This window comes from Gasterosteus aculeatus, chromosome 6 (assembly GCF_964276395.1).
Source record: "Gasterosteus aculeatus chromosome 6, fGasAcu3.hap1.1, whole genome shotgun sequence".
In the NCBI taxonomy this organism is placed as follows: Eukaryota; Metazoa; Chordata; class Actinopteri; order Perciformes; family Gasterosteidae; genus Gasterosteus; species Gasterosteus aculeatus.
In genome coordinates this window covers 12,250,899-12,276,841 of record NC_135693.1, presented here as the reverse complement: position 1 = coordinate 12,276,841, position 25,943 = coordinate 12,250,899, and the positions used below count along the sequence as shown (strand labels likewise).

General features: G+C 45.8%; 1 protein-coding gene across 4 annotated transcripts; it reads right to left on the bottom strand.

Moving 5' to 3' along the window:
* Positions 1-95: 95 nt before the first annotated feature.
* On the bottom strand, positions 96-22,108 carry LOC120820491 (serine/threonine-protein kinase MARK1). 4 transcript variants are annotated; one of them, XM_040178318.2, is made up of 19 exons: positions 21,570-22,108; positions 18,945-19,145; positions 15,553-15,606; positions 9,408-9,456; positions 9,055-9,120; positions 8,653-8,723; positions 7,539-7,595; positions 7,158-7,394; positions 6,255-6,374; positions 5,685-5,784; positions 5,486-5,598; positions 5,191-5,398; positions 4,307-4,488; positions 4,051-4,142; positions 3,776-3,916; positions 3,361-3,612; positions 2,504-2,530; positions 1,869-1,913; positions 96-1,755 (listed from the first exon to the last, which is right to left on the bottom strand). In XM_040178318.2, exons 1-19 carry the CDS (start codon positions 21,618-21,620, stop codon positions 1,410-1,412), a joined length of 2,412 nt encoding a protein of 803 aa, XP_040034252.2. In that variant the 5' UTR covers positions 21,621-22,108; the 3' UTR covers positions 96-1,409. The 4 variants fall into 4 exon arrangements, with proteins under 4 accessions (XP_040034252.2, XP_040034256.1, XP_040034253.2 ...); XM_040178322.2 differs by having other exon boundaries at positions 5,245-5,398; XM_040178319.2 differs by lacking the exon at positions 2,504-2,530.
* Positions 22,109-25,943: the final 3,835 nt, after the last annotated feature.

The following is a 25,943-nucleotide window of genomic DNA, read 5'->3' as shown; positions in this document are numbered from 1 at the left end:
TGTCGCATTGCCAAACAACACCAAAGCCAAACAACAACCCGCACAAACACAACTAACCTCACTGCTCGAAGGAAATTGACAAAAAAAAAAAAATATACAAACAAATAAAATCATCTTTATTTTCTCCAACAAAGTGCACGCCTCAAATCTACAAAGCAGCACATTACAATGTAATGGAATAAATACAATAAAATTTGTAGAATAAAAAAAGAAAACAAGCGAGGAGATACACAAGTACCTGCACAACCATACTGGTGGGAGGACTAAATCAGACCCTTTAGAAAGGCTTCTTGAGACAAACTGCTTCTTTCATTGTAGTTGTTTGACTTTCCATTCAGGTTTTTAGGATAAAGGCGTCCTCTGCTTTCCAAAGTAAACCAATTTTACCCTGTTTGTTTTAAACTGAGGACGACCAAACCAACATGGAGGAAATACAGGTGCATACTCTCATGTTCATGCCTGCTCATCACCATGGAAAACATGTGCAATTGCAGTAGGGTCTCCAAATCACCTACCGACTGCTGAGACAAAATAAAGTGAACACATTTTCGGGTTTAACTGAAGTTACTACTTAAGTCTATGCAACTTAGTTTTTTTTCCATAGGCAAATAAAATATAACACAAAAGGCAAGGGAACACATCCCTTAATACTCCACAAAATAATTTAGTGCTCTTTAAAATTAAATTAAAAACACTATTTTCATATGTTGGCTCTTAAAAAAAAGAATAAAAAAACAACAACAACCTCACAGACCAAAAGGATAATGCTTTAAGAGACATCAATTATATTAGGAAAGAACTGAAATCCCATGAAAAAAAAGACATTATTGACAGTAAAATTATGTACAGAACCCAAAATCAATATACAATACAATACCTGCAGATGTTATGCATACAGTACAATTCTCTTTTTACGTAGTTTTAGTATTGGCTCCAACCTGATCTATATACTGACTTAACACAGGTGGAAAAGCGGCTATCTTAGCTTTCGGTAACTTAACGGTTATTCAGCAAGGAGAGTAGATCTTGTAGTAGGCGTTTAGAAAAAGAGATGGGAAACATTATTGCAGGATGGTCATCTTCAGTTGCATACTGCACGTGTTACATGAATGTGTGCTATGACGAGAGCGCCGGACGGAAGGAAAAAAAAAACTGGGGTTTAGCTGTTTTTCTATCTCTCCGTCACAGAGGTTAAACCTTGCGTTACCTCTCCGATCCACTACCCTGTACAGTACATTCGTGGCCAGCATTGCACGTTTACCAGCCGAGTCCCCCCCCCCTTCATTTTGCCAGGTGAGGACGTTCAGTGCTGAATTGTTAAGTGCTGTCCTGTAAGTCAACACTAATCCAGTGATGAGAATAGACCGTAACCAGCGCTCACCAAAGACTGACCGGGACGCCATCTGCCGTCACAGTTTGAGCTCGTTGGCAATTTTGCAGGCGATATTCTTAAAGGCGATGGACGTGCCCGATATCCTCTTGAAGCGCACGCCGTTGAGGGAAAGTCGGGGCAGCTTGCACACCTCCATCTCCCACTGGACCAGGTTGTCCTGGCGAGCGTCGCCGTGGACACAGAAAAGCAGAAAGCGTTCGCGCTGCTCGTAGTCGCAGCTGTTGACGTCAAGAACCTTTCGGATCTCCCTCATCATCTCGGCCGGCTCCATGGAGGAGGTGGTCTTCATGCTCCAGGTGAAACGGAGCGAGCGAGGCTTGGAATCCCGACAGCCGTCCTCCTTAGTGTCGCCTGACGCACTTCTACACCAACAGAAGGGAAGACAGAACAGGAATAGAAGCGTGGGGGGGCGCTGAAGGAGGCAGAAGTTGGTTCCATGCTTTCTATGAAATCTACGCCTCAATCAAATTCTCACCTCGGTGTTTCTGTCCTGGCGCTGGCCTCTCCCTCACTGGGCACCCTGAAAAAAAACGGGAGCACACTGTTAGTCCCCCGAGCTGACGAGTTCACCCACCACCCTCCCAACCCAAACCCCCCATCATAAACGGATACAGAGAAGGGTGTCAGGCATCATGCCAGGAAAGAATCCACACTCCTGGGTCACAGGGTTCACAACGAGGTGACTCCATGATGGCCATACTTCACAATAACCCAGAGCATCATCCTGTGTACTGAACGCTACGTTTCCCAAAATCCCCACAGTGGAAAAATGATTGTAAATCTTTGATCCGGCTGCCATTGCATGCTTTTTGGCCGAAGGTCACCTCGAGGACGAGGGAGAGCAAGGAGAGAAGAGCCGGCCACTTAAGGGGCACATATACCGCGGCTTAGTTTAGTTAAAACTGAGAATTGTTCTCGAGGCAGTGGACACAAAGGAAGGAAATAAGACGGCATAACAAGGGTGTTAGTAGGCAAAGGATGTGTTGTCGTGGAGCAAATGCGTAAGGGTTAAGGAAACACGGGCCGAGGTTCACAGTGGGCACAGTTCTGTTAGGTGTTTTTGGACGGGGGAGGGGGGGGACAGGTGCAGCAAGCGTTGTGTTTTCCTACCTCCGGGTTGACCTGAAAGACATAGCTCTATGTGGGGAGAGAAGGAGAGAAAGCTGTGAGCCTCTGCCAGATGGGCAGCCGCGAAGGTGACGTGAGGAGCTGCTGTTTGCACGATGTGGTCCTTTCCTTTGTCACATTAACAGCGTGGAATTAGGATACGCACTAAGGATTGGGAGTGGATCCGAGTGACAGGGGGCAGGGAGAGTGTGTGATGCTTTCTTTGTGTTTACTGCTCAAAACGTTTCCAAAAGTAATTTGAGCACAATCCTTATTTAATCTCTTTAGTTTGGTTTTGGGGAATTTTACTATAGTTTAGTAGTTTTAATGTTACTGCAGGCACCTTGGACCCAGAATTAGCCATTTCATTTCTTAGCTATTCGGCCGTCCTTTGTATTTTGTGCAAATTATCAAGAATTAGCAATGCACACATGCCTAAACAACCTGCAGGGACATTGGTATAAAGGGTTAAGTTTTGCTGGTTTGGTTAGAAATAAAATCTGTTGTCAACAACTTGTTCTGACCTAAAAAAAAATACTTCAGTGAATATCCTGAATTTTGTAGTTTTTAATGGAGATTACTAACGAGTGGCACATCAGTACGATTAGTTTGCAGAGTACGTATAGGAGCACAGTAGCAGGAGTATAAATCAACCTTCAGTTGCAAAGGATCCACAAATACTTAAAAACTGAAGAACACATGAATGCCAGTACTTAAGTCACAAAGTGGATCACTTTGACTTTTTCATCGCTGTGCTATTTGTGAGAGCCAAGACTCGACTGCCAAAGGAAATGTGAACTGTCGGGTGCAAGAAGAGGAGAGTACAAACCCCTGCTGTGCCGCGGTTTGTCTTCACTCACCTGCGGACAAACTTTGAAGTGATCTTGCTGATGATCCCGGTGGAGGTGCCCCTGCGTTGCTGAGCGAGAGCCCCCGTATCGTGGGACAGCGTGGGCGAAGCCGGGGGCCCGTTGTAAGTGGCGCTGCGCCGGTCTCTGAGCTGAGCGCCGTGAAAGGTGCTGCGGCTGGTGGTACCGCGGGGGAAGCGGTTCTTCTCTGGGGTGCTAATACTGTGTGCAGACGGAGAGGTGGAGGGACCCCGCGGAGAGGAGCTGCAACATAAGAATACAAAGACAAATGCCTACATGCGCTGAAAGATCTGCATGCTCGCAATACTGTAATTTAGAGGTAAATTATTCCATCAGCATCACTATCTGTGACCCTTTTTACAGTTACAGTTTTGCAGTTTGGTCAGGTGACGATCAGGCTGCTCACCTGGCTTTCAGCTCCGTGTTGTCGTCGATGGGGGGCAGTGTGCTCTTTGAAGGATGCCCTGTCGATGACATGGACTTGGTGTGGCGAGGTCGGGTAGCGCTCATGGCAGTCGACGAGGTGCTCCCCGACACCTCGGTCAAACTGGGAACCGTGGATGAAGACGTGGTTAGACACTGGCACGGTGTGGATTTGAACAACACGCTATCAAATAAAACATCAAGATCGAGAAACTGGAGGATGAGATCTCACCCTGCAGGGAGTGTATTTGCGTTTACCTGCTGTCTTTGCCATTGGGAATAGCTGAATAGCGGTCAGTAGAGGATCGTTCACACACATATGTGTTCCTGCGGGTCATTGAACCATTGGTCTGTTTGTGGAAAGAGAGACAAAGAACGTCAAAGCATTTTTATCATTTAAAGCATTAGTAAAGCTAACAAATTGGATGATTAGGTAAAAACCCTGCACCTATTTGTATAAGAGCATGTGGTGTATATGGACATGTGTGAAGAACTGTGTCCTCATCTTCCTCACCCCTACAGCACTTGTGGTTTTCTTCCTCTCCTGCACCCCCAGTGGCGAGGCGGGAACGTCTCCTTTCGACGTGTTGAGCTCCAGCCGGCGCGCTCCGTCCCACTCCTCCCTGTGGTCGCTCTCCACACTCAAGGCCTGGCCGCGCTTGGTGTACGATACTGCCGGGGGAACAGATGGACCAACTAGCAGACACACACACACACACACGAGAACGAAATAAAAAAAAACTCTCAAACTGGACAGAGCTCCAATAACAGGAATTCTCAGAACAACAAAGCAAGAAACAAAGCACAGTGTCCTTGTTATAATAGCGCCAAGCAAAGCCACTCAAAGCAAAGATTTAGACACCATCTAGTCTGTAAAATATAGATCTGCCACACATGGTTCATCAAGTCGTACAGCTACAGAAGCCAGGGTTGTACAAGCATGTACAAAGCAAAGTGGTTCCCTCCTCATGCTTTGAGGTGCTGTTGCTCAGGGAGCTGCAGGAAGGCGGCCAGCCAGCAGATGGCGCCAGACACAATAGCCCCACAAGACTACGGAGGAAGCTGCTGAACAACCGGTGCAAAGTTCAGGTTGAGTCACTGGTTTGAACATTTCGATGGACTGATCTTGAAAATAAACATTAAACCACTAGATTGGGTTTAAATATGCTAAAACAAGGCATTTGTATTCACATATAAGTTACTTATTTACTTCCTTAACTTTTTAATGCTCAATTAGCCTGTTTCAACCATCTAGGAGCACCAGTTGGAGATGGTAGAGCTAATGCCTTGCCAAGTAGCACATCAACAGGCCAATTCAGAGTGACTGGGAGCAACTTCCTCCTACACAGAACGCAGCCAGCAGCACTCTCAGAGCTGGAAAAGGTGAGGTTACTTTACTTGGCTTCTCTACGTCACCACCACCATCACCACCACCACCCTCATCATCCCCACCATGATCACTGAAGCGGCGCTGCTTCTGATTGGCCGAGATGCTGCGCGTGACCTTGGGATGAGCAGGAGAAATGCTGGAGCTGTTGTTGATGTCGCTGGTGGGCCGCTGTCGCTGACCCAGGACGCTGTTGGTGATCGGTTCGCTCCCCTCGAACTGAAGCATAGACACAAAGTGTGAGGGATGCGGGTCACATGACTGGTGGTGACGATGTCGAGATGATGCGAGGCAAAACGAGCTGACCTCCGGAGCTTTTCTGCCCAGCAGCAGATAGGTGGCCATGACTTCATCGAACTTCTGGCCCTTTAGAGACTCTGAGATCTCGTCATTGGGGAAGCCCATCGTCACCATGAGCTCTGATGGCACAGAGAAATGAATCACTACAGTAGACAGGCCACGGTGAGTGACATCATCACGCACACTCACAGACTTTCAGACACACCTATTCTGGATAAATCACTGAAGTCCGCCTCCGGCTCGATGTGAGGTTTCAGCTCCTCCTCCTCGTGACCCACATTCATCCAATGGTCTTTCATTATTTGCTAACAAAGAAAAAGTTAGAGCTCAGTTAGAGCTCATGTGTGTCCAGTACGATTACTTCAGTTGTAATCTCATATCATTAATTAAAAACTGTTAATTACACAACATGAGAGCTATGTTTCTGGTAAATGGCACCACAGAAATAAATCACTTGTTCATTTAATCAGCTGGGACTGAACAACAACGTGATCAATTGTTTTTTTCGGTGGAGAAATCTTTACTATTGAACTTGGTGGTGTGACAGAGTTTGAATTGATCCAACAAATGTATACTGCATTCGAAGGAGAAATAAGCTACAACTGTCCCTGATTATTTGGACGCATTGGAAGACAGAACATTTTGAATTCATTTTCACTTCATTATTAAAGCTTTTATTAAAGAATTATATTATATATAACGGATAAAAATCTTCCTCTTACAGACAGCAATGTGAAATGTTGTGTTGGTTGATAAATCAAAACAGCAGAAATACCTCCAAACTGCCTCGTTTGACAGGGTTGAGGACAAGTAGTTTCTTCAGCAGGTTTTCACAGTCGGTGGACATGTAGAAAGGAATACGGTACTTTCCCCGCAGGACCCTCTCCCTCAGCTCCTGAACACCAAGTCACACACACACAGACATGAGACCGCATGAGGAATCACATTTACTTAAAATAAAAGACATTTAAGAACGGCATCGTAGGATTTTTTTATAACTCAGCTTTCTTCAATTTCTTATTTTGAGGCCCAAGTGATCAATCAATCGAGAAAGTAACAGACTGAATAATTGACATGGTAACCTGCAGCCCTTTTCAAATGAGCTGGGTAGTATTCCCTCTGAATACATCTAAAAGCTGTATTAGCTTTTCTGAATAGAGAAAAGTAAAGTAAGCCGCCATCATACAGCGGGGTGGAGACGTTCTACACCTTTTTGTCTCTGCAAACAACTCCTCGTGCAACAAACCTCGAGTACAAATCTGCACAGTTGCAGCATGAAGTGGTAAAGACGGTTGCTTTGTGTAAAGCTCTCAGGTTAAAAAAAGTCACCATTTCCAAATACATCGCATAAGCATCAGACCTAACTTATCTACTAAGTCACAGATGAAAAAAGTCAGAACATGACTCTAATTGAACCAAAACAGGAAACCCATGAATTTGAAAGTCTTACAGTGTTAAATAGATTTGAAAGACTTGAAAGCACACTGGGACCAAACCACATGTCAAGCATACTGAGCCCTTTATCATCATGCGTTTGCCAGAGGTGAAAACTCCTTTAAATGGGGAAACGCGTCTGGCTGATCAGAAGGTTCGTAAACAACATTGTAAGAGCCGTGTAAAGGAATGCGTTCCTCAAAAAAAGAAAGGCATGCGTCCCAGAACCAGGCTGAGTGCACACCTTTAGATTCTGTCCATCGAAGGGCAGCGATCCGCTGACCAGAGTGTAGAGGATGACCCCGAGGCTCCACACGTCCACTTCTGGTCCATCGTACTTCTTCCCCTGGAAGAGCTCTGGAGCGGCGTACGGCGGGGAGCCACAGAAAGTGTCCAGCTTACTGCCCACAGTAAACTCATTGCTGAAGCCAAAGTCGGCAATCTTGATGTTCATGTCAGCGTCCAACAACAGGTTCTCTGCCTGAGGTTGGGGAGAGACGAAGCAAAATCATCATGTGGATTGATAACATATCAAGAACCGACAGAACAAGATGAACAGGTTTTCTCCAGATTTACACGCCGCATATGGATGCCAGTCAGGAGTAATCATTTAAAAGATCCTCACCTTTAGATCCCTGTGTACTATTCTCCTCTGGTGACAATACTGCACTGCAGACACAATCTGAAATACAGACATACACGTGACGAGACGCTACAGGTTCATCAAATATTCAGAAGAAAACTATTGTAGCACTTTTCAAAATTCAAATCAATTCTATTTAATGTCGCATATGACAAAGAAAAGTATCAAAACTTGAGAAACCAGAATAGATATATATATATATATATATAGATTATTTTGCACAAAAGGTAACCGAAACTATTAATATCAAAACAATTACATACAAATTTTCTGCCGATACACAAATTGTTGAATTTCAAATCAAAATAGACCTTAATCAGAGCGGAAGTAAAACCATGATTTATTATATTATTCAATATTGTTAACGGTGAACAAGAATGCGATCGGTTTACAAGAGCAGATGAGAAACAGTATTTTCTGCCTCCAAACCAGGACATTTTGAGGCTTTTGAATCTTTATCTAAGGCCTAGAAACTGTATTTCTCATGCAAGCAAATTCTGTGATCTGTTTAAGTCCCTTTGATCATGTTATTGTCACATTGAGCACTATGACAACGGAAAGTTGTAAAATCACTAGCATATGCCCGAATAGCATCAATCGAGTAAAATAAAACACTGTTCTTTGACAGATGCCGCCCACTTGCCAGCTCTTGTCCACACAAACACACACAAATACTTCTTTACTGTGAGAGCTCCACACACACACACACACACACATAAATACACACAAACCTCCCACACTGTGTCACACACAGTTCCTCTGAGTCATCTATGACCATCAGTGGGGGATGTTAAACATGAGCTGCGTGGATGTGAAATAACTGGTCTAATTCTGTCCATTTCCAGTGTATAAGTGAGCATAAAAGAGGCCACTGAATTGCTGTCAATGGCTTATTGCTCTAATAGTACCACTAGGTGTCATGGTGGCATCTGTTATGAAGTTGCCCCCCCCCCGCCTCCCCGTTCTCTCTGGCCAAGCTATCGACGCTCCATCTTTCCTCTGCAGTTGGTGACGAGCGTGATCTTGGTGCATGCAGTCTTCCCCCTGTAAGCAGCGAGTGGAATGACGACAGAGGGCAGCGATACTGATGACTCACCTGTCTGAACTTGGCCCTGGCCTCCTTCTCCTTCATTCTGCCGTGAGCAACTAGATAGTCGAATACTTCTCCTGGAGTAAAGAGAGGAAATATATAATTGTGAGTCAGTATATTCACATTTTATGTTACCTTTGTCCCAGCTATAGTTAAGCAGTCCCTGTAGCCACGAGGTAGGAGGTAATGGCCTATGTTGCACTCTAATAGTTTATTCTTTGTATAATAATATTAGATCAAAAGCAGCTGTAATTTACATGACCTTGTGAGATTAAGTCACTTTAGCTGACGGTGTGCGCTAATTAAGTTGCCCTAGAACTGATATTGCGGAAATAAAAAGCAGTAACACACTCAAACAATCAACCATGTATCACATATTAAGTGGACATGCATCAAGGCCCCACTCACCGCCACTGGCGTACTCCATCACCAAGTAAAGCGTCTTCTCTGTTTCAATCACCTCAAACAATTTCACTGCGGGAGTAATTGGAAAAGGGAAAGAGAAACAAATACATTAGTTAATTAGTAAAGACAAGAAGTATAGGATATACTGAAATAGAAATGCATGAATTAATTTACTGCACAAGAAGGGAAATCCATAACACAGACTGAAGGTTTCTGATTAAAATGTGAGCTCAGATTTCAGCGCTGAGTTATTATAGTTACGGGTGTCGGTTTAACTGGTAACATTGATCCAAATCAAATGGGAACATCACTGCGGAGCTGCCAGCGAGCTGGTTCAGGCTCCGGTTCGAACTTACCTATGTTTGGATGATTTAGTACCTTCATTATTCGGACTTCCCTGAAGAGCTGTTGAGACAAAAGAGGGAGATTCAATCAATCCAAACAGACATAACGAATAAGACCACATGCAGTGACCCTAAGTGTCAGCTTCATCTATTCTGGGAAAACACAGTTCAAAAATGTTATCACGCTCTGATTAGGGAGCCGAGGAGAGGGAGCCGAGCCGCAACAAACTGCAGAAGCAGCAGTGTGCTGGAACATGAGCATCTACCGCACGGTAGGACTGAAGCAGTGAAGGTGTTCACAATTCTGCTCAGTCTCACGAGGAAACCAAGAAAAGGAAAATCACATCCTCAAAGTCTTTTCTCTGACCACCGTGTGGAGAGAAAGAGGGGAATTCAGCCCTTCCATTTCTATGAAACGGCCTCCTGGCTCTTTGTGTCAGACGAGCTCTCGCAGCCACTTAGAGGTGCTGTTGAATCATTTACGTTCTGCTGATTCCCAGGCGTGCTCAGGCTGTTGGATGAGTGTTCAATTTCAACACACGCTTGCTGGGATTCAGCATCCACCAAAGCAGAGCACAGATTTGGCCATTTCGCTCCGGCTCTTGCTTAAGCGAATGTGTCCCGGGGGACGCCGCTGTCTTCTCCCGTGTGTGTCGCAAGGTTTGGAAAAAGAAAACCGTTTACTCCTCGTATCGTCAGGGAACACGTCGAATTAGAAACGAGAGCGGACATTGTGGTGGTATGTGTGAGTCAGTGTGCGCTTGCAGCTTTTCTAATGGCCTTTTTGGTCTTACATAAGTGCTCAGGATAGTCTATGTTTCTAGGTCATCCAACACAGCCATTATAGCAGTGTGAGCAGGCCCAACTCTGTAGGACCTCTCAGCTACAGTCTGGTTCAACAACATGCAGGTACTCCCTCTAATTCTTTCCTCTGTTATTCGTCTCTACTTGCCTCTTTCTTGCCTCTCGTCTTTTATTTTTGACACAGCATGCTGTTGCAGAGGGATAAAAAAAAAAAAATGGGATTCCATATTTTTCTTATTGTCCAAAAAACAAAAAATAGCAAACTAACTAACATTTGTTTTCCCCCCTACTGACAAGTGTTTCTTGTGAGGGCCGAAGCGGGATATAGAGCTCCATTGTTGTCGGAATACGATTTAAAAAAGCGAGACGCATTGTTGCACTGGGTGACATCTGCCTTCGTTACAGGGAAAATAGGCACTGTAGTTTATTTTGAATCATTCCCACATAAATTGTCCTGCCGCTCTAAGGAGTCTTTAGTGCAACCAATGTGTATTACTCTGCAACCCAAAATAGTCCACAAGGAATGCACATTTATTTATGTTTGAATACGGTTACCGGAATGCAGCTGTGACCAAACAGGATAATGTCACAAATAAGAATAATACAATTATGGTTTGAAGAAAAAAAGATCAGTTGTGCATCCCTGCTGTGTAGAGCGATGTGTACATACAGATCATGTCTTTGTCAACAAAAAACCTTCCATGCTCCTCGGTGGCTCAGAATAGGAAGCTTCTCCTGGGTGACAAAACGCTCCACATTCATCAGCTGCTACGTTGCCCTGAGAGGTTCCCCCACGGAAACCACGTCAATTCGAGTGGAAACACACTGAAACAATAAGCAAAGGATCCTGCAGCACACAAGAAGGGACACATACGTCGCAGCCTTCTATGCGTCCACCCTCTCACGTGCTCTAACATGTGACGCACGCTACGAGACAGGACTTCATGATTCTGATCTGAATGAGTGATGGACCAAAGAGTCAGTTGCTTTCTCTCTCTCTCTCTCTCTCTCTCTAGTTGGCGTCATTGCCCTCAAGCCCTTCACATGGGGAGCACGCGTGCAGCCGCTCGGAAACAGAAATTAGAACAAATCTGAGAAGAGCGGAGGAAAACGAGGACAACAAACGCCTCCGACGATAAAAGCACAACGGGGATGTAGGAAGCCACAATGGAGGCTGATCTAGTGGAGAATTAATATCAATACTATCTACGGGCATACAGGGGAGTCGCAGCGTGGCATCAAGCAGCTTTCAATGTAATTCCGGAGAAGGTGAGCAAGTCCTGAAAAATCTGGGCCAACTTGAGGCTGAATTGACTTTCTTTTAACTAAATTGGATAATACTAAATATTGATTTGGACGGGGAGTTGAGACAACAATGATATGTGTATCACAAACGCGCCGTTTCCAATGCGCCCGGATCCCAGTAGACTGTGCCAGTGACCTACTTCTAGCCACCCAGGGGCACCCAGACTCCCAAACTAGCCTTAATTACAGCAAAGCCCCCCATGCAGAAGGAGAAGAACAGCAGATATCAGACGTGGGGACACTTACAGGAAGTGACTGGACTGCTTTCTGTCACAGCGGCGCAGTGGCTCCTTCCACATGGAGATTATGGATAGGACGAGTTGCCTCCATGTTCTCGCCCCTCCGATCACATGTGTCTGTGCGTGTTTTCATATGCACCAATAGCACTTTAGAACGACGCATAAACAAAAAAGAAGACATGGTGAAATCCACGCGGTGGGAACAAGGTGTCGCTTTCCAGTCCTCCTCGCCTGCTGCTGAAAATAACACCTGTCTACTCCTGCACAGATGTGCCACCAAGACACAACTCCACTTTTACCAGCGAGCCCATTATTGGGTGTTGGATCTGCTATTAGATGTGATATCACGACACGGCTAATTTACTATGCACAGGAACAACTGGCCACTCGCTACCCAAACAGCCCGCGGGTGATCAGTACTGTGTGAGTGAAGATCTAGCACTAAACTACCTGTGGATAAACACTCTTCACATACATTCAAACATGCATGCGTGAACATTCAAATTAATGCATATTTTACCGCCTCAACGTTTGATTAGTTTCATGTCTCACGGCAGGCAACTGCGCTGTCTGTCCAATCCCATTCCAGTCATCTGAACAAGACCAAAACCCCAGTAGCCAATGGGCTCAACCGCATTTAGTTGGCTAATGTAGTGTGGCAGGCGCAAGACAGACATAAACAACCCCCATTAAAAGAGCTTGACCCCACAGTGAGCTTTTTTGCAACTGGAGGGAAATACAGCATTCGTCGTTCTGAACACAGCTCTGGCTGCCGTAAAGCAGCGACACTAAGGACTAAGAACATTGGAAGACTGGAGGTTAGCGGCATTACGGCTCTGAGCCACATCGGGGAAAGGAGATTGCAAAAAAGTTGTGAAGCTGCCAGTGTTTCTGTCGCTTTGTTTACTCCCTTGACTTTCTCCGTCCTGTTTTGCGTCACGACTCGACCTTTTCCCGACGTGATGGTGTCTTGCATTTTGAAAAGCACCAGGCTGTAACGTGCGTTTGAAGCGGCACATTCGTCGCATCTGACTGGTCGATTACATAACCTTTTAATATTTTGTTGTTGATGTCATTGTTCGACTCATATTTACAGATTAGGAAGCGACAGAGAGCGATGAGATCAGGGCAGCGTTTGCCTACTGAAAGAGGGGATTAACAGAGAGGTCTATTTTAGGGCTAACATGCCTAAAAACCCTGACAACGTCAACATCCGTGACCAAGGATGACATGTGATGCATTTCCTGAGGCTGATCTAAGGAGGTGCTTTGGAAGCTCAGCTGACCTCATTTCCTGTTACACTGAAACCACCAAAAAGTCCCACCAGGGAAGAAAGGACCATAAAGGAACAGAGCAGCGCTTCATTCTGGCCTTGTGACTCGATCGGTCGGCTTCAGCTAACCTGTTTTTCAAATGAAATAATCAGGAGGGAAACCCCAGACTGACAAGGACAAGCTCACGAAAAGAAGTGACAAAAACATATTAGTTTTCTCTGAGGTCTCTAAATACTGAGATATGTCTGAGGTTGTTTGCGTGTGTATGGATGAATTGATGGTTGCACCAAGGTATAAACACATGTGAGTGAACTTATGCCAAATGTGAAAAAAAACAAAGGTAGTGCCAGCTGGGGGCTTCTGCATAAACCGAAGGATCTCCTGTGTATGTATGCATGTATGTGTCAGGCAGTCGTGTGTGTGTGTGTGTCTGGCTTAGTGAGATCTGTCAGTGCGCTGGCTGTGCCTGCGCAGACAGATGGTGTGTGCCCACAGCCTGGCTCCTCTGAGACCATAAAAAGAGAGATCAGTTGCATTTTGACGGGCTAACATGAATGAGTTGCATTTGACAGTGAGTTGAGGAGCGATACGGCCAGATTAGATTATTACAGGGAATTAAATGGATGCATGGTTCATCCCCAGTACAAACCAGTTTTAACAAGTCCAAAGCAAGAGGAGACGAGGCCAAAGCCTCCTTCCAATTATCCTTAAATTAGTGTGTTGGTTTGGAATTCTATTCCTTTGGACTCATACTTTGTTTTGTTCATTACTTCATCATCCGATGTGGAAATCATTGCCATTAGCTGCAATTAACTGGAAAAACAGCAGCGCTACAAACCCCCCAAAACACAGGGAATGAAAACCACTTACTGACTTACATTCTTTCCAAATATTATTTGTGTTAATGCATTTAGAAGGAGAGCAAATACACCCTGACCCAATGAGACTATTGATTCAGCCCAGCAGACGACTGCTGCATTATAAGACAAGCTTCTGCATTGCAGATGCCACTTCTGAACACCATTACAGCAATCTATAACGCAGAGCAGCCGACATAATTCTGTATACAATTGCAAGCCCCATGCAGATATAAAGAGGTCTTTACACTCCAATACACAAACACACAGCATATCTTACAAACACCAACACTTATACATACGTGCTATTACACCAACAATAGCTCATCCCCCATTACAAGCAAAAAGACTTCTCCATATTGACCTTCTCGGGTCTACAACAGCGGACATCTGAAAGGCTCGCTGAATAATTGATCAGAGATCCTTATTGGTCAGTAGTGTCACATGATGCGTCTGCCGGGACCGTCAACAGGCAGCCGACGACTCGATCGGTGGGATGCGTAACCTCTCCTGACCGAGACAAGACCCAGAGCGGTGAAACCAGTTTATATAGTCAGGATCTTATTGCCACACACACACACACACACACACACACACACACACACACACACACACACAGACACACAATGCCTTTTAATGTTCATTACCACACTGTGCCTGTGCAGATTAGAAATTACACAATAGGCTGTTTAGCAAAAGACCTCTCACAATAAAATTCATCTGCATCAGATTAGAGGAGTCCAGAACTCAAAGCTTGGAATTCTCAAAGCGGCGTCGCACTGATTGTCGGAAGAATTGCAGTCGGATCCCATTAAGATCCGAGATGATTACAGATCACTTTCTTCTGGAGAACCGCTCTTCCCGTTTCACACTTCAACAAGGATTAAAGGCCAGACACAAATTTGACCATTTGCCAAACAATTACACCCGGTCTGATTTGCCAGACTCATTGGTTTACACAGACAAATGTGGGATGAGAGTCATTTTCGGGAAGCAAATTGCTGTTATTATTTTTTCATTGAGAAAGCTTGCTGCTGCAATATTTTCTCAGCCTGGCAGCTTACAGAGCGACGAAGAGGTACATCAAGACATCAACTGCCATCTACTATGTAGCTGTGGTGCTGGTAACTTTATCACAGTCCAACAAGTCACTGCAGAGGTTGCTTAACAGTTTCTCCATCCTTTACAAAAACACTGAATTTAAAAAAGGAGACATGGGGAGACATGGTACAATAATGTTCCGGCCTGGGAAATAAATCCTGTCCGTCAGCTCCGGACCTGCATTACTTTCAGACTCACAGTAGGTGATGCTTACAGCAGCTTTTCTTATGTAATCTACCGAGAGGATTGTGTGAGTGTGTGCGTTTAATCAGCAGAAAGAGCTGGATTTGGATCCAGTAATCAGGAAACTATCCCCAACTCTGGACAAGGGTAAGTGACAAACAGGCAGGCGTGGGTATTTTGGCAGCTCATTGCCGCGTAGCAACAAAAAGTCAAGAGGGGCACTGGATTAAACAACCTCTGTGGTCTCTCCTGACTTCAACTGATTACGTTATGTAAAACAGCACATCCGGAGTTCAAAGAGCAAGGACACAAGAGCAGCCGCAACTTGGGAATGACTAATGGGGAAAAAACAAGACCTTAATGTTACCATGTGGCCATAAAAGGACTGACTCACCTTTTGTAAACTGGTGGGATTTAGCTGGGTTTTGTCTATTATCTTCACCGCCACCTAGAAACAGAAAAGACAACGACAGAGTCAAAGAAAGAAAGGGGGAGGGATGTAGAGATGAAAGATAACCAAGATGATTAATGCATTCCATACACTGTCACCGTGTGTGTGTGGGGGGGGGGGGGGGGGGGGGGTTAATATGTGTGACTCTGCAGGTCGGTCATCTATTGTTGGCCGGTCTAATCTTGCTAGTGTGGAGCATCCATCCCAATAATCAGCCCAACGTGCACACTGAAACCGACCTGCTCCCTTCACTTTCTGAGAGCTCAGCAGCTTTTTACAAAGTAGCTGAGCCACACTGCAGACTCCCCGTGAGCTCGTACATTGGGCTGATCAGAGATTGAAGGAGCAGTTTTGCAATAATGTAATAATGTAACGCTGTGGATCATTTTTATTTGCATAGGCGTAAAAGTGGCGAAATTAAAACAAAGTTTGTGGTCCCACCGAGCAATTGAGATTTTTCATCCTTGCTTAGGGGGACACAGGGTTCTGAGGAAGACAAAGTAGTTCCTTTAAACCAATTTGGGAATGCTGGGCCTCCTTAAGGCCCCCGGGGGAGTTTAAACTCTTCAACTGTGTCCTTCCAGACCATTTCACAGCGTTAAACGTTTTAAAAGTGTTCATTCTTTGTTACAGTGTTTGTTGATGTCAGTAGAAATAACCTCTGTTTCATAGTCATACAGTTCCAATGTCATACAGTGCTGTAAGAGTCTATATGATGATTATTACCATGCTTTGCATCCCGTAAGTGTGCACGAAAACAAACATTCATGCTAAATGTGTTTTATGGGAGTGTTTATATAAAGTGACACATTTTGAATACTACAACTTGCGTCTGATATCTGAAGAGTTCACTAACATGATAAATGCTAACGACTATGCTAACTAATATTTACAAATAAAACCGCTACTGTGACTAAGAGTGGAACTTTTGCATAACATACAAGTGATTTATATTTACATTCAGTGTTCCACCAAAGCACATTGTGTGCATCTATAAGCGCCAACAAATGTATTTATAGTTATAGTTGTTGTGTGTGTCTCTCGTGTGTGTAACTCATGTAACATTGTTCCCACCATTCCTTCTGCATGAGTCAGAGACATTCTTTACACTACCTCTACGCTTCACCGTACCGATATTTTCTACCCCCCCAGATTCAATGCACAGGATTTGAGGGTGAATAATTTAGCTCCAGTGTGGCAGAAGGGCAACACGCGTCACTGTTAATTATTCAGCCGTTCGTAACACACTCTGGTTCTCCTCACTACATGCACTTTTTTTTTTTATTGCCCGCGTATTTCAAAGACGTAAGCGTGAATATCCAGCCGGAGGACACGCAGTGGAAATTGAATCATAGCTGCACTTGTGTGCTAAAAGGCTTTACATGTTCGTCTACATGTTGATTTCCTGCCTGAGCTCTTTTAGACGACCACGGCATCACGACCTCTGTGAGCTGAAGGGAACTATTGTAGCAGAGGACAAGGTCCTATTTCATACGCAGGAGAGAAAGGCATTACTGTTGCTCGAATATAAGAATATGATGCATAAGAGTGAAAATACTACCCTTTTATCTTAGCGTCTATTCTTGTAACCATCCTTGAGTTTTGCGGTATAAAAATTGACTTTTTTTATATATAATTCTTTGCACATCCTTTCAATACCACATCTGTATTTTTGCATTTTGTCCGTATTTATTCTGCGTGTGCATAAAGAGTTACTGAGGCAAAGCTCCTTTTATGTGTAACATTCGAGGTGAAACGGTCAGTCAATCGATTCATTCGGCTCTTGCTGAGGCAAGTCAGGAGAAGAGTGAAAACATCTTTGCAGACCAAACTATTAGCTGATCAATTAATGGAAAAACAATCTACAGATTGCTCAATACCGATAATGGTGGTCAAAATGTAGTGCAACAATAAGAAGGTGAGGTATCATGAAGACAAATACTAATGTATCACCGCCCTCCCTGCTGGGTAGGAGATGAGGACAAAGGTTTCCGTGAGCGTAGCTGAGCATGGGAGTGTGTGTGTGTTCTCACGTTATGTAGTCCCCCTCCCCGTTAGAGAGAGGACACTCTGTCTCCTAGAAGTGGCTGCTGCTCCCTAGACAGAACTCTTTTCATGTTTTTCTACAGAGGTAGACCTTCTTTTTTTCTTTTTTTTAAGCTTTTTGCCGATACCAACAACAACTGATAACAAACGGACTGCAGCAGCTCACACGGCGTCCTTTCGGTGTGTGCGCCGTGTTCTTTCCACCTCTCGCTCTGATCTGCGTCTTTGCATTCTGATGAGCCAGCAAGGGCACTCAGGTACACAAAGCGACGGCTGACCTTCTCAGCAAGCAGTGGGCAGCGTGCTCGATGTGCCTGCTTGATATTAGCATAAAAGGACGCAGGATGGATCAGACGGTTACAGTTCCGACCTGGGAGAATATTCATGGCCTCCGTACTTTGATCACACCAGGGACATGATGAAACAAGAGGCTAAGAAACGGACATGGGAGGATATCTGAGGAAGCTCTAGGCTCTCAGTGAGTGCTGTGGTACGTGCCGTTTGAAAGACAGATCGCAGGTCACCGTTTTCTCCTCAGGGAAGATTTAATTACCGACACACCAAAGCAGGATGTCCATCAGTCTGACAGGTCAGCAGCGCATGACTGTGTGCGCATGCGTGTGTTTGTGTGTGAAGCGGAAAAAGAGAGCTTGACCTGACTGTTGGGGGAGAAGGAACATGGACGGGTACAATATTGCCATGAAAGGAAATCAATCATTCTTCCGAGAATCAGAACATGGCAAAAAGAGGTTTAACATGCTGCAAAAAACACATTTCTCATTTACTAAACACCTGTTCAGGCACCATCTTTGAATGAAATAGTTGATAAGGCAAATACCTTTGGCACCATCTTTCTGTACACTAAGGTTTCTCTGATGGATGTTTAAAATTGTAACTGAAATAAGAAGACGACCTCACTGTTAGTACACTTTAAATTTTTCATGCTTAGTTATGGTAACTTAACATCTTTGTGCTTTAGACCGGATTACACCTATTTCAGGATGTTGCAATTGTCAGACATTTCTAGGATTATTTTTCAGGCTTTTCTTTACTAGTTTTAGAGCAGCTGGAGAATCACAGGAGACGGAGGAGTGAGAGGAGATGAAATGCACCAAAGAGTTCCTCGGGTCCTCTATGGCTTCTCCTCAACAATCGGTCGATAAACCGATGCTGGAAGTAATAGTGAGCTGCAGTCTCAACTGTTAACAAATAAAAGAGTGAAGTTGACCTACAAGGTTTGGGGATGAACAATGTATGGATACAAAAATGCAAATTAAAACTCGTCTCACCTCCCGTCCAGTCAGGACATGTCGTGCCAGCTTCACCTTGGCAAAATTCCCCTTCCCAATTGTCTTTAGGAGGCGATAATTGCCAATATGGGGGTGCTCCTCTGTGGAGGTGAAAGAGTTGCGGCATCGCGGCAGGCTGTGGCGACTCGCAGATTTCGTCGGGGGAGCCGGCGGTTCAACAAAGCCGTCCACCGAAGAGTGCTGCGGGGAAAAAAGGACACCCATATGGAGATAAGTAACCTCCTCGCCGATTCAAACAGCGGTTTCTACGCGTCCATCAACCTCCTTGTCGGTCATACAAAGACGGACCCTTTCCTCGCGGGCTGCATCCGCCTCGCACAAACAAAGGATGCAGCAGAGCGCTGCAGTGGAGGCTTGTGTCTGCCAACGGTGGGATATTTGATGAAACCATAAACCCACAATCTGGATTCAAGAAGGGGATCCACATGTGTGTACGCATTCATAGTGTAACTTTATTGGCATGCCGTCACACACAGTGGTGCCCTCACACGGCACAGAGACAAGAGTCATAATAAAATATTACTGTCCCCACGGCGGGACCGGTTAACGAGTGACCCAGCAATACGGCATTTAACGGTGAATTAGGAACGGCTTGCTATAAGCACGGAGCTGGCACAGGCAACGCACAGTGTCTCTCCTCCGCAACAGCTGCTGATGTCAGTCCAGGTCAGAGATCCCATGATCCTCCGCTCCTGAGCACCACACCCAGCCAGAGAATAAAGCCTCCTTTGCTTCCGTCTCACTGGAGAAACACTACACCGTGTAGGGTGCACATCACCTCGGATGGAATAAATCCTGACAGAGTGGGAGCTACACTGCATGATTCAAGCTCTTCCCAGTGTGTGTGTGTGTGTGTGTGTGTGTGTGTGTGTGTGTGAGGCTACAGAAAACTTTGATTAGATGCCAGTCAAAGTCAGCATCCTTGTGTCTAATGCACCAAAACCCATGTTTAGAAATATGTGTTGCTTACATTGCTGTTATATGTCAACATTAAAGTGACTTTAGTTCCTCCCATCAACTTGAAATCAGATTTTTCATGTGGGTAGTTTGTCCTTCAGACACACAAGCACACGCTTGGCCTCCAGAAGTCCGTACATCGTCAGATGAGCATCTGGGCAGGCAGGTGATTTGAAGCGCTTGGTTATTACACAGAGTTGGCTTCACCCGACCCCTTTATTAACTCAAAACACGCAGGGCACGCCTTCAGGGAGGCCGGACGCTGAACAAATAACGCACACCTCCACAGACACACGATTATAGAAAATAAAGGAAGCCAAGGGAGAGAGCTTCTTCTGTTTTGCAGCACTTAAAGCCACTTGTCTTTCTGAGCAATTAGCCGTTATGCAACGCAGTGGAGCCGCTGCTAGTGGGCCCCGGGGCGGCATTATGGAGCCCAACAGAGGCCCGGCTAGGCTCGCTGGCTACAGCCGTCAGGGCGCCGATAGCCGCCTAGCAGCACTCATGCTTTTCTGAACGCTGGCAGAGATTGACCACAAATCTGATGTCAATAGGGTTCATGTTTTATATCTTTGGAAATGCTATCACCTGGCAATTAATAACCCAGATGCACATCCTCTGAAAAAAAAAAAAAGCTGTATTCTTCTCTTTTGAATGATTAAATAATGAATAAAACACTGCTCCCAGCTGTTTCCACTGCTTGTAACGGGATGTATCCCGTTAAGGAGGGTTTTAAGTGCCTCGCCTTGTTTCCAGGAAAAGGATCAGACGAACCTAGATATGTCAGAGGCTCCCCGCGCGCGCATCCCCGGGTCCTACTTAATAAGGGCCAATCTCAGAAGACTCGCGCTGCTTTGCCGTGATTGGGGGGGCGCGTGCGCGTGCACGTGCACGAGCGGCCGGGTGGCCTCTCGCAAACATTCCTCCACTCGGTGAACGAGGCGTCTCCGTCGGTTCCTGCCCGGTGTTTTAAAAATAAAACTCGCGGCAGCAGTATGGCGATTAATGGCACGTGCGTGCCCCTCTTCCTCCTCTTCTTCCTCCTCCTCCTCCTCCTCCTCCTCAGCACAACAGGCCCCAATGGGTGATGGACGTCACATAGCGATGCTACCATTGAAAAGTAGGACAACATCCTCCCCCACCGGCCCTAAACACTGACGTTGTAGAATAGAAAATACCTCCCCCTTCCCATTAAGCACCCCCCCCCCCCCCCCCTGCACGAGTTCAGCAAACACCATTTTGTCACAGGCCACAATTCATCCTCGTGAACATGAACATTGTAGCGTCGCGTGTGTCATGAAAGCGCACTGGCGCAGTGCGCCGCGCGGCCGCCGTGTCGCGTCCACCAAGTGGGGCAGAACGTAACGGAACCGCACTTTAATTCTAGGTCGCTGGGCTCCGTGCTGCTGTTACCCGTCGGGGGGGGGGGGGAAAGGGCAACATCCACACAACAAAAACAGAAAAACAAGCCGTAATGCTCACTGGTCGAGTCGCTCTTCAAAACCCCCCCAGAAAAGCAGCGCTGCCATAAACCTGCACCGACCAGCGCCATGCAGCCGGGTCACCCCCCACACCCTCCCCCCTCCCGTCCCCCGCTCCCCTTCCCCCGGTACCCCGCCGGTGTAGAGCCGGTGGAGCGGCACTTACATTCTCGGTGTCACGCTCGTTCACCGTCGGCAATGGCGTTCTGGTCGACATCTTGCGGGCTTCGGCGGGCCGCTCAGCGGCGCGGCGGGCCGGCCGGAGCGCAGCAGGCGCACGGAGCGGTCCGGTCGGGGGGGAGAGCGGCGCCTCCGTCCCTCTCTAACATCCCCCGCAGAACCACCGCGAGCAGCGGCCCTTTTTTTCCCCCCTTCTTTTTTTCTGTTTTCTCACCGCGGCATAGCGCGCAGGGCCCAGCCGACACGCCGGGTTTTTTCTTGTTGGCTTTGTGCACTTCCCCTCAGGTAGGCTAGTGGCAGACAGAGGAGGAGGGAGAGAGAGAGAGGGAGGGAGGGAGAGAGAGAGAGGGTGGCGTGAGAAGAGGGGGGGGGGGGGGGGGGGGGGGGGGGGGCGACGTCGGTAGCGGATGGGTCTGCGCAGCGCATCTCAAACCTCCCACCAGGGAGGATGGAGCATCTCTCTCTCTCTCTCTCTCTCTCTCTCTCTCTCTCTCTCTCTCATAAGCACACTGTCCCTTTGTCTCCTCTTTATAGCTCATTATTCGAGTCACCAGAAAACAGTTAAGCACAACAGTGTCCCTCTATCTGCGGGCCGCCGAACCCGGAGAGCTGTCATCCGGAGGCTCATAAAGGACACATACGGCCGGTGTTGTAATAGCGACTGAGTAAAGGCCCATGAAAGTACACATTGAATTGGTCGGGTGAACTCCATAGTCGAGCCCTGCGGTCGGACATACGTGGTGCAGCAGCTAGGCGATTAGCTACTTGATGATGAACATGGCAGCGTGGTAAACAGTGTCCAGAGACAGGCCTGGTTCAAGGGTGAGGCCTGTGTCACACTGCAAACTGGACAGACTTTGCCATCTGCTGGAAAAGTCCTGCATTACACCCCTTATTGTCCCCCCCCCCCCCCCCCCCCCCCCCCCGTTATATTTCATCATAGAATGTTTTTTCTTCTTCTTCTGAATGAGTTGAGAACCAAAGGTGAGCGATGATCTGCTTCTAAGAGAGAGAGAGATGTGATGTGTCTCCTCCTTGAAATCGTCACCTGAGTTTTTCTGCGTACGGTGATGAGGCAGGTGTGCAGGCGCAGTTTGTCCCCTAGGTGTCAGGCTGCACCCAAAGTGCCAAAAGCTACGCCTAATGAAAATAATGCCACTCAATATTTTTTGTTGTTGATTTAATTTCTTTCAGCCTTTATCCTCGATCTCTTGAGTCGTGAATGCACTGACACGTCATGTTGTGATGAGAAACAATCAGTTTGAAAGGAGTCTTTTTGTTTGAGTCTTCGTTGTCCCCATGCAGCATTATTGCATGATTCAGGCAGACGGTTGCACCTTCCCGGGCGTTTACATGACTGATGGTTGTTCGTACCCAGCAGAGAGGCCCCAGCCTCAACAATAACGGTCGCAGCATGACGTAACATATCACGATAACTGATGGATGTAGGACCTGAAAACCACTGAGAATACTTGTTCTGTTTTTGTGGTTTTGTGGAATCTGCTGTTTATTTTTCACCAGCTACAAATTCAGCTGCGTAATATTGTTTGAGGAAGACCGTCGACCCTCCGTCACATCAGGCGAGAGCTCAGGTACATTTCATTGAATAATGTTTTGTCTTTGCAATGTTTTTAGGAAAAGATACCAGAATAAGAGATAATATGGGTTCAACATAGCAGGATCTTATCCTCTGTAGGCCCCAACTGGGACCAGCTAAATTATTCCAACCAGACACGTCCTTGTAGTACTAATACTTCGATTTTTCATAAATCTATTTTAAATTTGAGAACATTGACCTAGTTTATATACAAGGAAATTAAAGGACTTCTTTACTTGGAAAGGTAAATTTAACATACAAACAACTCTTTCAAAATCGTTTTTGTTACTTGTGGCCTTGTTGAGCTGAGGCCTTCCGTGCTCTCGTCTTTAGATGCAAAGCATTCACTGGATTTGTGTCTGGGATTTACATTCTGTACCTGTTGCACTGCTTAGGAATGTAATGGGTACTGACACTGGTTTAATAAGTGCATGTACACCCAGGGCCAAATGCAATTACATGCTCTTACAGGCAACCAACAGAAAAGCGGCAGCTGCTAACCGCCATTCATCACGGATGGTCATGCAGTTAGCTGTGTTTGCCGGACAGGGGTGAGAGTAGGGAGTAGAAAAAGAAAGGCAGAGAGCGAGAGAGAGAGCGCTATACAGAGGAGGTGGGAGGGGTGTGTGTGGGGGGGGCTGAACTCATTATGAGACAGATAGTGTGGTAGCATCTGTCAGCATTGGCACTTTACCATAGCTCTTTTTGCCTGACTCAGTTTCACCAGTGAAAGTCAAGCCACGCTTTCCAGTGAGTAACAATGTGCGCACACATGCTGCAGAAGTGTGGGAAAACACCACAAACAGGAAAGGAAAGGAAAATGTTTTGTTGAGTTTTTCATTTTCCCATTCAGCCCCACGCTGTGCCTCTCAAGTTTAACCATTTCATTTGCGTACAGTCCGATGCATCTGGAAAGTCAGATGTTTGAGAAGGTTGTTTAACCCTTACTGCTTTTTCCGAATGTTCCATCCACTGCTATGTTTCCTTTCCAGATAGTGGAGGTAAATTATGTCCTTTTGCACGATGCAAAAGGAATATTGTATTGTTCGGTGTCCCTGCCCTGGCACATGTAGCTTTAATCAACACTCATTGCTTTCAGCTAAAAGCACCAAAAGGTAATAAAAAAAAAAGTCATCAGCAGACATTCCTGCTGTAGGATCCTGTTAACTGCACACCTTACAAGGTAGAGCTTGCACTCCGCTGTCTGCTCTGACAAGTCAATAAAACCCACTGGTATGCTGAATATTTTTGGAAGGCGGGATAGATATGAAGGTGGAATTCGATCAGGCAGAGAGCCAGCCTCCTGTTCGTTACAGAGCTTTCCAGCAGTAACACACCTAAACCTGAGGAAAAATATTACTGACTGGCACGTCCATGACGCGCCCCAACCCATGGCCTCCCCTCCACCTGCATGTCTTTGTACCTGTCACACATGTATGTGCTGTATGTATGTACACACACACACACATCATGTACTCCCTCGATGTTTTGCATTGGTAGTGATGGCAGGGAAGTGGAAACAATGAAAAGGCTTAAAGATCCAGGGCAGATGTGAGCTGAAGCTCAAGACTCTTTTGGCCAGAGTTTGGGTGCAAGGCAGGACATTTCATTTGTCCAAACCAGACTGGTCATACTAGCTTCAGATGAACTTTGAAACGCATGTTTACACACTGGATTTGGTCCCCCATCACTTACATGGAATTAAGATGATGGGGTTGTAATTAATCATTTTTTCAATGTATTTTCTTTTGGTTCCTTTTTCTAAAGTGCTTCTCTAAATGTGTGTAAATTAGTAAGCTGCTGATGTACATTTTTTGTGCATCTCGGTTTTGTATCAACAGATGAAGCCTCCCTCTGAATGCAGCCTCATTTCCACTTGTTGTGGTCCATCAAGGTCACAAGTATTTCCTCTTTTGACAAAGCGGCAAATCATAAACTGTGAAATGTAAACTTTTTCCTTGATATTAACTTGTACCATGAAAGGCAATGACACTTACAATGCTGTTACTGTACTTGGGGATAATTATCAACCATGTATATCATGTTTTCCCTCGTAATTATGTCATAATTCAAAGGCTCCGCTGGCAGGCTTAAAACGGTCAGGTGCGTCATCATGTAACAAACTCTTCTCTGAGGTGCAGGCCTATTAATTGTCTGGATATAATTACACTCACAACACCCCGAGGGCCTGTCTCGTTTAGTCATCTCACAGTTTCTGCTCCAAACTATAATTAGGGAATGTAATCACACAGGTATAGACCTCCAGGATTTATTTTTTTTCCCCACTCTGATTGAAGCCTGATTGAATTGACATCCGTGGCTGGCAGGAAGTGTTTACGACCTGTCACGTGTTCAACAGCCACATGCAGCTGCAACTAGCGGGCGAAACATACCAGCAGGTTTCCCAATTTACATACATAAACATGCACACATCTACCGCTGGTTCCGCTAATTGGTTTGACGTGTGCGTGACGTCTTTTACCTTGAGACACACTTTCTCCTGCGTGGTGTGTGTGTGTGTGTGTGTGTGTCTCCTTGTGAATGCCCTTGTGTGGTTATGCCACCCTCGTGCGGCACTTTCTGCCAGTGTTAACAAGTGACCTCATCTCAAATGTCATCCAATAAACGACTCATTTCTCACCTCCGCATACACTCTCTCTGGTCATTAAAACACCCCATACCTTTCTCCCACTCTGAAAGAGCTCAAGAGAACATAAAGCGACGGGACACTTTGAAGCGATTGTGAGTGGTTTCCCAGAGAAG